The sequence below is a fragment of the Varroa jacobsoni genome, unplaced genomic scaffold, assembly GCF_002532875.2.
Source record: "Varroa jacobsoni isolate VJ856 unplaced genomic scaffold, vjacob_1.0 scaffold_1235, whole genome shotgun sequence".
Taxonomy (NCBI): Eukaryota; Metazoa; Arthropoda; class Arachnida; order Mesostigmata; family Varroidae; genus Varroa; species Varroa jacobsoni.
Window position 1 is genome coordinate 18680 of NW_019214137.1, and position 12678 is coordinate 31357.

Genomic DNA, 12678 nt, shown 5'->3' on the forward strand with positions numbered 1-12678 from the left:
ATCGTTCCAGAGATTACAAATACTTTAGAAATATCTATTACATCAGATTCAACTTTACTGCAACACGGGAAGATGAGTTGCCACTTCACGAAGGCCAGCTAATAGCTGTGTTGAAGACGTGCACAGACGGCTGGTGGCCTGGACAAGAAGCAGGCAGGACGAAAAAATGAGGCTCCATCACAGGAGGCTGGCTTCCTGCAAGCCACGTGAACGCCATCCTGGAAAAGGCGCAGGCTCGCCAAAGACTGAACATCGTCGACAATAAAAAAACTACGGCATAATCTCACATTAGAACGTGAACGAGGCCTGATTAAATTGAACAGCAGAGTTCAGGACATACTCTAAGGAACGTACAGTCATGAGTAATACTTGATTGCCTGTATGTAAAAGTAAAAAGTTTACCACAATAATTTTTCCGCAAACACGCCATTTGAGTATATTTTTTGTTGAAATTTTCTTGGCAAAAGTTGTCGGCTGTACGTTTTCCGACCGCGGATTAAGTATTCTTCATATTAGAGCCGAGGGATCTGCTGGACAATTACGAGTACCGTTTGAGTTTGCTTTGTATAATAGTAGCACCCACCTGTTAATTATAGGATAGTTTAAAGAAAAATCTACCTTACCTATACGACATTTATAAACTGCTCCTCTTTATTTATTTTTATTTCGTATTTAATCTGGACCTTTTCCAATTTGCTACGACCCTTCTTTAGTTACAAGTTTCAAATTGAAGCTCTAAACGTTTATAATTACGGAAAAACGAAATTGGTCAGTTCGTACTATAGCACAACTTAAAAAATCAGTTTGCTCCTATCAGTGCTTTTGCGATGTCATTCATATGCTCGCAAACCATACAGACTTGTTTGCGTTGCCTGACAGCCTTTCTAAACCTCGATCAGGCTTAGAAGAATACACGTATCAGTTTCGCAGCCGTCGTGGAGAATTGCAGGGAGTCGTAGAAGGTTATGCAGACGTTTAACAACGAGATGAATCCGCACAGTGGGGCATTCGGCTGAAAACGCGCATCCTTTAAGGCGTGGTCCTTTTAGATTGGTGAAAGGGCAAGGAAAACCGCGCGAGAGGCACACGAGTAGTTTGGTCCCATTGAAAGGCGCAAGGATACAGGGGAAGGATCACGAGAACCGATGACAGCCGTCAGCTGATGAAGCATTGGATTTTCACCAAAGACTTTGCGACAAAGAGGAGAAATGTCCTCTTGAAAAGGAGAAAATATTACCAGAAGGCCAAGGATGCCAGAAGATAGATATATCCTGTTTGCATGACTATAGGGCGAACGCGTACAACACACTATTTCCATGGTAGTGTCCAAGGCATGCCGCAGCGGAGGCTATAAAACACTCCAGCTTTAGCATCGGCCAGGGAAAATGAATAACATCGCTAAAAGGCTTTGCAATATTCCTGAGTAATATATCAGTGTCATCGGCAGTTGGTCGGGTTGCCTTCACTTGCACCATAGGTAGCTATTGTGCACGCTTCCTAACAACGCTGCCAAACGAGTAGACAGCAGAAACGCGATCTTTAAGAAGCTTTCACTACGGGCTATGACCCTGCCGTCTGGTCTTGTTTAAATAAATAAGGAACTCGTAGAATAATGAACCTTTTTATATTGTTAGTAACATGTTTCTCAACGTTGTTGCTTTTGGTCCTTCATTTCCGAAGGGTCCCTGTTTTACATAATTTAAAACGATAAAATGTGTTGAAATTTTTTTCAAAAAATGTTTGGGTTCAACGGATTTAACAGATATTTTATTACGAATTCAACAAAAAAACAAAATTGAAATAGTAGTTGTTAATCATAATTTTCTTTGAATAGGTTTAGATAAGTCTCTTATACGTTTTTATAAGGAGTGAGGGTTGAGCCGCTGAATGCGCCCCGCTATGTTTCCTTCTTTACTACTATAACGATCTGGCACCTTTAGCCCAATCAAGAAGTTGACATAGTTATATACAGTCTGTATAGCACAGGTTTGTCAATAGTGTGTAAGGGAGAGCTATGTGAGCATTAAGAACATTACGAGTCGATGTTAAGATTCGAATCAGCAATGGCCGGTACGTTTGCGGTATGGCTCATATTTGCGTGCTAGATTAAAACTTTGGGGCCGAAAAAATGAAAAGTTATCGCTGGTTTTATTTTACCCCATTATGGCATCTTGGTCAGTTCGTGGTGCCGTGCAGCCTTGATATTGTTGGGGCGTATTCGAACTTTATATATGATTCAATGACGTCCGAATCAGTACGCGGTAAAACCACACTACAAAACAAGAATGGAGCCTTAACATTTATTATGCATTAGTTGTTTTTTCTTGTATATTTGCCCTTTGCAATTTGTGCAGCTGTGGGCAAACTTCGTCAGCTGTTGATTTTCGCTACCATGCCTGTCCCTGGAATTTGGAGGCCTAAGCATTTTATGACATTGCCACACTGACGGCAATCACGCATCTGTAGTTCTGTGAAAATAGCGTACCTATTTTGTTAATGTATGAAATGTAGATACATTGCTGGTATAACAAGCGATTTATGTATTACTGCTAATTTGATCGCTGTCTAATCACAGGTTCCTGTTCCGTTGATAGGACCGTACGTCAGCTTGGTAGGATCGCTTGAATCAAGCGGTGTCAAACGATATTCGAGGGCGTTCAATATGAATCCAGAGATGACAAGAGGCGGTAAATACGATCTTATCGCTAACTCAGGTTGGCCTACGCTCGATAGAAGAGCGGGCAGCCTTCCTATTAGACTCGAACCCGTAACTGAGACGGTAGTAACACAATTCGCATTCCAGGTTAGTAGCTATTTCCTTCTTATATAATTAACCGTTAATAATGCATTTTACGAAGTTGGTGGAAATAAACATTAACAAATCACCCTTGAAACTTGTTCTAGCTGCTTTAACTTGTTGATTTCACTAAACGATCCTACCCAAAAAAATTGACTTTCTATATATATATATATATATATATATGTATATATACGCCTATCTTGCTGAATTACTCGAAAAAAAATTACCCTTGAAATATTCAACAACAGAGTACAGAAGTAAGATTACAAACCCACTTTCCTGCCCACATGAACTCGATATATAATAAACATTCGACATCGCAGGCAGCACTATTACAGAATCTTAGATAATTGCATTTTCACAAATCGAGCTCAATTCACCTACCAAAATGTCAATGCAATGTTCAGGGTCGATACACGATGACGTGAATATTCTTAATTTTGCAGGTCAGCCCGCGCAAATTTAGTACCCCCATAAGTACGAACTTTGGCTGGTGCAACATGTGCAGTTTTCAGCTATCGCGCACTTAAGGGCTGCCCGTTATTTCGCTTCGGACAGCGTATCCTATGTACACCGTACCTACTACTAACAAACGATAACGTCAACAATCAAATCTACGTCTGTAATATGTATGCCTTAGCAGATCGAGAACGCCGTTTCTCAATCCGGATGCATCCTCGTATAGACAGCAAATATTCTTTATTTCTGAATAAACTGTACTCGTTTACAGAGAACGAAATTTTTTTAAATGCATGTGAGTTCCGTGGTTCTCGATCCATTGAAAATCGACGCTCACCGTGAACTTCATAATGTATCCCATATCTTAAAATGTCAAGTTCCTTTTTACTGATGTAGGCAGCTTTTAGTTATACAATTAGGCACGTGTCACTGACTCATTTCCTAAAAGGAAGAGGAAGTGTTGCGTATATTTGAGTTTACACTTCAGAGTGGTGACGGGAAGTTACAACATCTTACATTGATGTTCATGCAGGTAAGCTGCAAAAAAGCTGCCGATCGATCGTTAGGTATTGAGCCATTCTCTGTTGAAAATCAATTTTTTTTTTTGCATCAATCTGTGTTTCTGGCTGGTAGTAAATAGTTGTCACCTCTGACCGCACAGGAGCCTGAATGAGGAGTCTAAGAGTTTCTTTAGCCTGGCGGCTCAGTGATCCCTGGGCCGTGTTGGCGTGCGCGAATTGCTCAAGTTGACGTTGTTATTCCATAACAGAATTTATTGAAGGTTGACCGTGGCCGACCTGCACATTACGATCAATGGCATGCTGACAAGCGTGGCCCTGGTTCTTTGCCAAGGACTTGTTAAAAGTAAGCCCTTCTCAAAGGACAAGTTAAAAACAAGGTGTTATTGAAACACTAGTTACTGTTAGAATACGTGGAGAAATATCGAAGTCAACCTGGTAATAGTGGTTCTACCTAATCGTCTCGTTTTTCATCATGGTTCGTAATGTTTCCCGAACTTTATAGCAAAGCAGCCTTACGTATGCAGCGATTAGTGATTGGAACCAGAATAGTGGAAAACAGCAACACAGGTCTCAGGAGATTAATAAAAGAGACAGTTAATTGCACTCGCAAATGCAGGGCTTAAGTCCTGGTCGCTTGGTATTAATATCAATCTTACCATGTGGGTCGCATTTATACAATAGGCAAGAGGATAGACTTAAGAAGCTACATGACAAAGTCGACTTTGGCGACTTTGCTGGGTATGTAAAATCAGTTGATTACTGATAACGATTTCGGCCAACGCGTCGAATGCACCTACCAACAGAATCGAGTTAAAGGCAAGAATTGAGACGTACTGTCGTCATTATGCGCCTCGAGTAAAGGAAGTAGCCGCAACCGACGGCTAAAAGCTATCCGGTCATCTGTGATCATCAGCATGGAAATGGTCATCGTGGTACATCAAACGTAGATGACAACCAGTCAGCCAATCCCTAAACAGGCTAGCAGAAATCGCCCAATTACCGCCTACAAGGTTGACCCAGTTTAGTGAAATAGGCAACAACTTTTAAACGTTCAGAGATGACTTCAAATAACAGGAGCATAGGTGAATTGGATTAAGTGATTTGTGAATGCGTACAATGTGTAGAGCTATCTCTGAAAGCAACGTGGCAAACTAGGCTTTACGAGGGGTCAAACGGATGAGTTAACGCTTTATGAATATTATTTGCCACAAGGTTTGGTAGTTACATTGGGCATACTTGATGTGATGAAATCTATTTTTATCCGATCATGTATTCGATGGTATTGTAAGCTACACCTTACGAAACTGATATAGTTTTTACTCAGTGTGAATCTGGTCGATCTGTCTCAACAGTGTCTACGAGAAGCACTTGGGATATAAACTAGCTATACTCATGCATCGATGCGAACTAGGCCAGGCGCCAGTCAGGGAAGCCTTAATATTCCTTGTACCCGAACTCCCAATCGTCGTTAGCGAAGCTTTCAGCCACGGCAACAAAGTCGATGTGGGACTGACCAGTCGTATCGAAAGAGCGATTTCGCTGGAGCTCAGAGTAGCGACGTGTACGCGTAAGCGTTTCATGATGGGCCAATGAATGTGCGTGTTTTTGCAGCGGCTACGAAATAGTGTCATAGCGAAAAACGTACTCGTGCCAAATTTGTCGGTAATAGTAGACCAATGTTTGGTTGACAAACATTAACTATGTGTTTTTTATGTGGATACTCGGTCCGTAAAAGTCAGAAGCGTCTTGAAGTCGGTAATGTACTGGCGTTTTGTTGGTTTAATGCGCAAGGATCGTGACGGCTCTCTCTGTCCAATCTCCAACTTTGTCCCACGAGTAGAAAGTGTTCGTCAAAATCGGCTGGTAGAAATGCTGGCGAGCATTGGAGCACTGTACCGAAGCAAGTCGATTCAGCTGACATCCCGTATTCCTTTGCGACCATAGTCGACACTGCGGATGCGCGGCTGTAGCTAATAAACCAACTTCCTTGCAGGATCGCGTCCTCCTTTCTGCACCACTGGAAGCAAGAGTGTTGACCGGACCGACGAGTAGTTCAGTGACCTAAGCAACTAGATGCAGAACCGCTGCTATCGGTGGTTATATCAGTGAAACTTGCTGTGTAAAAGTTTAAAAGTAGTCACGGTGTAATGCGACATCTATGGTGGATCCGCTAATATTAGCGGTGTCAAACATCGATTAATATGCAGCCACAGGTGTGGTGCTTAGACGATGCTGCGGTTTGTAGCGGGGGAAATTCAAGAGATTACAGTGCGGCGACTTTTGATTTCTCGGTCAGTTTAGTGATTCGAAAGGGGGTCAACTGCGATCAAGATAACTAAGAGAGGAAAAGCGACGTCTTATACGAGGCATAAGATAGAGTCCTCGTACGCAAATAGTTCCAAAATTTTTCTCACAATACAGGGCTGTAGAGTGTACATGAATTTTTCGTAGAATGCATCATTATTTATTCAGTATGGCATTATACCTAGTGGTCATATTTCCTAGAGTACGTCGGAGTCTTGAATCCCGAGAAGGGTTAAGATCGATACATTTATCGAAGTCATAAAGGTGTGCCTACGTATAATGGACGCTCATATAAGTACCTCGCGAATCTTTCTAATGGTTCGGCTTCCAGAAGAAACAGCTTTGATCAGTTAGCGTTCCCTATCAAGGATGTGGGCTCTAGCCGGTATACCCAAAAATAGGTTTCCGCCAAGCAGATATGTTTCGCTAACGTTACAGTCACCACAGCTCCATGAGCGGGAAGACCGTGAAAAATCTGCTTTCGAATTATGGAAAATGCGAAAGAATCTGATTACGGAAACAATGAAAAATGGTTAACGGATTCTTGAAACAAAGAGCTCTTTCAAAGACTTGACCGTTCTATCGATAGCGCGCCACTGACCAGCCAAAAACAAGTCTGTATCTTGCTGAGATTATCTTATTAGAATATTACTTACCATGCCGAAAACTTTCTAGCCACTTGGTCGCATTGAGGAAGGGTTCTTCGGATCGGGAAGGTATATCCGTTTATTTCAAATTTCTAGTGCCAGCGTTTGTTACTTTCTCTGGCAGAAGTAAAACTGTTTCCTCTCTTTATTCTTTTGCAAAAATTGCCAACTGTTTAACAGAAATTAGCTATATTTGTATACATTATGTTCTAAAGTGATATTAGCTAAATTGTTGTAAATAGCAGCATCGTTATTAAAATAAAGAGAGATGGGTACTAGAAGCTACTCACGTATTTACAGTGTGTTGCCATCGAAGTGAGAACTGAACTACATAAGGCGATTAGCAAGCATAGAGAAATGATATGTATTCAGTTTGAGGTGATTTTTTGGTTCTTGAAGGAAAAAATCGATGTCACACACTACCATTGTACAAAAAGTTTGGCGTGGGGTGTGCAGAACTCTCACAAACGTACAGCTAGTGTTTTAAACTTGTTTCTCTCTGCGCAGATTTATATTCAAGTACAAAAGATGTTCGTTTGCCAGCTAGCTTAGTTTGATCAAATACAATAAACGATAATAGAATAGCTAAGTAAAAGTTTAAACCTATTCCTGTAAATAACTTCCCATAACAAAGTTCAAGTTACTTTTGTATGCTTTTGGTATATTAAAACCCGTATTTCTGCAATTAGGCATTTGTTCAACCTAAAACATTGGCTCTCAACACAAAACAAAGTGCGTCTATGGATATTTGCAAATGCCCTTTACGATATTTTAAGCTGTAACTATATGTACAGTAAAGACTAGAAGTTCAAATGTCTTTAACAATAGCTAATAACTTATTGACAGATATTGTACGGTCTCACATAGTATACGCAGGCGTCACTATTTTTTTTTCTTATTATTAAGCCTTCGATGTCCGACATGGCCAATAAATGTATTGTAAACTATTTAACGTCTAACAAAAAGATTAAAATACGATGAAAATTGCCGATTACTTAGGTACTTAACAGCGAGTTTGCATGTTGTTTAAATGCTATAACAACCGTTTGCCGTTGACTTGAACCTTTTTAATGTTATCAAACGAATTCTATACTATCATATAAGTAATTTTCTATCCGTTTTTATATATGTATCATTATCTCATCTGCGCGGTTTAGTTTTAGTAAATGAATTCATCATAATATTGGAACTGTGGATAAATCCTCATAACTTCTAATCACCTTGATACGATTTTGCTTGATTCGAGAAGCGGATGGGATCTAAACTTTGTATAAGCAGGGATCTATTTATCTTCTTCTGATTTTACTATGTGGCGTCCAACGGCATTCTGTGGTGGCCCAGGCTCGACAAGCCGAGGAGCTGTCGTTCGGCAAGGGCGAAAGGCTTACTATACTTGAACGCTTCCAAGGGGACCCAAATTGGCTGCTAGCGGCCAACTGTCTCGGCCAAGAAGGCTTGGTTCCCATCAACTATTTACAGTCTATCGAGACATCGACAGGGTCGGGCAACCCACCGCTCTTGAGTTGGACCTTGAATCAGGATTCTGCAGCTAATGGAAAAGGCAGGGTTAATTTCATGGAATACCAACACCAGCCCTGGTTCTTTGGTTCGATTTCTCGAGCATACGCTGACGTGAGTATGACAATGAAATCAATAGCCAACGGATAGTTGAAAAAAAGGAAACCCGTACAGTCACTGCATTTAGGAAATTTTAGCAAAAACACTTAGGGTTATGTACGGTATATGTCAAGATACCTGCAGATGCATTATTTATATTCCTCTACACTAAATGTATCCATTCTCTATCCCGGTAAATGTATATTAGTCCTTTCGTTTTTGCCATTTCGCATCGAGTAGCTGACATTAGATAAAAGTGCCACATATCCTGCTCCACGTATCGCCAACCTGCTATTGCATTTATTAGACACACGCAGTGTAACGATGATTACTAGTGTGAAACCGTTTGTTTGAGAGGAGCTTTTATCAGGTCAGATGTGCTTCGTAAAAATTGTGAAATTAATTTATGTATAGTAATTACATTATTGAAGTGATACTATAGTAGTACTAATAATTTTTCTTCCATTCTACGACCGTAAGTTTGATCTTTGAAATTTCTTCCGTGCTTTATAACTGATATGACTTCTTATTGTGGAATCAATTGTCTTGCGCTCAATTATTTAATGTAGGTTCTATTCAATGCGTTCGGTTCAGTGGGGGATTTTCTTGTTCGAAATTCGGAAAGCAGTGCAAGTGACCTGTCGCTGACCGTACGAGGTCCCGGACGTAACAGGCACTTCCTGATTCACGTAGAAAACGTTGAATCTTTTCACATTGGTGAGTACGTGATGTACTTATGACTGCCCAAGTATATCGTATATCAACTGAAAAAACGTATTTAGATTATTGCGGTTAGATATGTGTATTAAATTAAAATTTGCTGGAAGTTGTACGTACTGGGCTCATTTCGCCTGCATCATCATGTGCCAAGGCGAAATTCATTGGTTATATCATAGTGTCATTACTTTCCGATATTGTGTTTTCAATATCAACTTTTCAATCCTCAATTTTAGCCAAAAACACAACACAACTATTTTTCAGAACGTGCGTATTGGTATTATAGTTTTCTTTGAATGTCTCGTCTTCCTGACAACGTCTTTCGCTGTCGGGAAACTGTTTTAATAAGTATTGATCTTTTTCCAATTTGGCCACGCTTGTCTTCGTGTTATTATACTGGGTCCTGCGTATTCCCCTACGAATTTGTTTCTCTGCAGTGGGCAGCAAAAGCTGTCATCTTGAATAGCAAATAAGCGTGAATCCATAATCTATTATCACCACGTCTTTCTCTACAATGTCAGAGAGAGTTGTATTCATAGAAGTGTTTGGCAACCGGGCATATGTCGAAGCATTACGAAATTCGTTCACAGTAGAGCTCTCTGGTACCAGTTTGAGGTACTTTTTGAGAAAACTCCAAAAGACTGATCCGAAGCATGAGCAACTCCATGCGGGAGCGCTTCGGACCTCTCTAACAGAGGAGACGAATTTTAAGGGGAATGTGAAGTAACGGCTGACGACCTTGACATGGCTGGCCGTTACCAGGGTATGTTGGAAAGCGTCCTGTTACACAAATAGCATATCAACGAGGCTGTTTGGTTTTAACGGAGTGAAGTCATAAGCCACACGGCTTACGATAGTATATCGCTGCTTAGCATTTACTTCGTTGGTTGGCTGATGTCCGAGACTATTTGTATATTTATTAGCCTTTCGAGGCTACGTGAGAGATGAAGTCCTAAGCAAACGGACCAGTTCTCATGTAGAAATTGAGAATCTAAGTTGAACTGACTATGGCATGCTTCAATTTGTCATTCAATGTTAATTATTATGAAATTGTCATATTGTCATTTATCCTGTCCTACCATTTATTTACTAGAAGAATGCATAATACCCGGTGCATAAATTATCCCGCCGTAATATCGGTAATCAGCCTATGATACATTCTTGATAAGATCGTCCAGATATCAGACTCGCCAAGTCGCGAGAGCCTATCAATATCAATGGCCAATTGGACTATCCATTGTACTTATACACGATCGTTCATTACCTATAGAAAAACATAAACACTTTAGGAATTCATTCTTATGCACGTAATGCTAAGAGACTTTACTCTCCTGTCCTTTTCAGGTCATCGAAAGTTCTTCCATCTTAATGATCTGGTAGAATACTATAAACGTATCCCAATCTGCACTACCCCGCAGGGTTACAAATTGTATTTGGTAAAAGCATTTAAAAAGCCGTAAGCGCTTAGCGTTAAAGCTTCTCAAGGGCAGTTCCTCAGACCCGCGACGCAGTGAGATGACTTTGAATTACTCACTACTGCTGTAAATCTTGTAAATGAATATTTAGATGTTATGTTGCTCATTTATACTTATCAAACACACCATAGTCACGTGTAAGCTTATGCAATACAAATGGGTTGATAAACAGAACTACTTTTGTTAAGATTTGGTTAGTGCGTGGTAAACGTGAAGGTTTCTCACAAAATCATCGTTTGAAACAATCACATACAATGAAGTAAACTTCAATAAATAGATGTATTCTTTGGATTCATATCGTTGTTTTAATTATAATGCACTGTAAGCAAATTTTAGGCTTAAAGAATTCAATCTAAGTACAATTATTCAAGGATATATTAGCATACTGTTAGTCTTTGTTTTAACGTGGACAGCTGAATCCATCGCGCAGTGAACATAAACAAGCGAGTTGCTAAGCTGAATTCTTGTTTTAACGTGTACTCTGCTGGAACGTAGACAGACCTCTATGGAACCCCAAGAGTGGCACGGGTTGCTTTGAGGAACGTGTCGATTACAGAGCCTGGCTACCCAAACGTAGTTGTACTTCGCCAAACTCAGCAACGTATGCAAATCCAATACAAAATGTGAAAGTGCTTACGGACCGGGTAATGAGCAAATTAAGTTACAGAGAAGTCGTTGGCCTTTGGATAAGCTTTTTTTTTTCTTTAAAACAAACAGCCTTTGATCATTCGAGGTAAGTGTTGTGAGACAATATCAAATGTAAAAGATGCAGACAGGTCTACGAAGGTCGCGCTGACCAAGTTCGTGTACAGCCCGACAAATTTGACGTTGTCTAATGCTTTGTTTAGGTGGAACCCTTCATGAGCCAGTCGCAAACTTTCGAAGACGTCTTTTTTTAAGCCCCGTCAATGCCAACACATTACGAGCGCACCATTGCATTACTGGGCTGCATTGTCGATTTTATTCAAACGGACGTAAAGAAAAAGCAGATTTTTTGAAAATCACTTAGAAACTCGGAACGATCACAAATTATACCTTAATCTGCTTTCCTTAGTTGAAACTCCTATTTAATTTTTCATACGCAGTAGCTTATTTTTCCCCACTATAGATAATAGCTGATCGATAATAAGAATATGGTTGATGTGACATAGAAATGGAAGGAAACATTGCGTCAGGATACTTCAAAGTGACTAATTTGTCATAGAGAAATTACACGGGTTCTCTAAACGTTTAAAGTAGAACGAGCAATTCATGAATGTTGCTTCTTACTAGAGGACCATACAACTGCAGTTTATCATTTTAAGACAGTACCTACTCAATCGCATAGATTATAAGATCCGTCGTACAACTTAATAGTTAAAAATAAAATAATGGTTTATTGGAGGAGTTTGGACCTCAAAAGCAATTTCAGTATATGCGTTATATAGACAAAAATGTACGATATGCATCAGTCCATCCTAGAAGCCAGTTTAGGGGGTCAAAGACATAAATTCGACCTAAATATAACTTCAAGTTAATTTCTCCAACTGCTTCAAGAGAAAATGTCCATGATTACTAGTCGATGTAAAACTCGTATTCACATTTTTCCGGAAAGCAACTAAATACAAAGTGAAAAAATTAGTGTTATCACCTTAACTTAAGTTATGACGACTAGCTTAATCGACTTCGACCTTTTAAAATTTCGGTCGATCACGCTGGTCGTTAGTTAATTCTAAAAAACGAAAAGAATAATTCACTGTAGTACAAAATTCTAGTTAAAAAGCTGCATTCAAAGAGGGCATCGAAGGATATTCGGGTATGTAGATCTCATTTTGAAAAGCGGAGTCCGCTATTGTAATGAACTGCCTACAATTCATTGTATGATTCAACGAAAACTGCCATACCTCTCTTCAAAGTGTAGCTTATACCCGTCTTTAGAAAATTTCTATTGATAGAATCGACTTGAATAGTACCGTTATTATTGGATGCCTGTTCAACATGTCTGTATGTTGACCTCTGACTAGGTATATAATGAACGACAAGTGTTATTCTTAGGAAAGGGACTGTTTCAACAGGAGGCAATCATGCGATGCTCTAGATTCTCGTAGTATCTACTTGACGAGTCTAATAACGTACAATTGATACAAGTATATACTGAG

The 12678-nt window shown here is 39.9% G+C and overlaps 1 protein-coding gene across 4 annotated transcripts in view; it reads left to right on the forward strand.

Moving 5' to 3' along the window:
- The window catches only part of LOC111267885 (cytoplasmic protein NCK2), a 28864-nt gene extending 18029 nt beyond the window's left edge, over positions 1 to 10835 (forward strand). For 2 of the 4 annotated variants that reach the window (XM_086971485.1, XM_086971486.1), the window contains exons 3-6: positions 2576 to 2803; positions 8073 to 8363; positions 8918 to 9065; positions 10410 to 10835. In XM_086971485.1, coding sequence (XP_086827611.1) covers positions 2663 to 2803; positions 8073 to 8363; positions 8918 to 9065; positions 10410 to 10525 — 696 coding nt within the window. In that variant the 5' untranslated portion in view covers positions 2576 to 2662 and the 3' untranslated portion in view covers positions 10526 to 10835. Of the gene's footprint in view, positions 1 to 2575; positions 2804 to 5738; positions 5994 to 8072; positions 8364 to 8917; positions 9066 to 10409 lie in introns of those variants that run through there. The other 2 variants (XM_086971487.1, XM_086971488.1) reach the window with 2 other exon arrangements.
- Positions 10836 to 12678: the final 1843 nt, after the last annotated feature.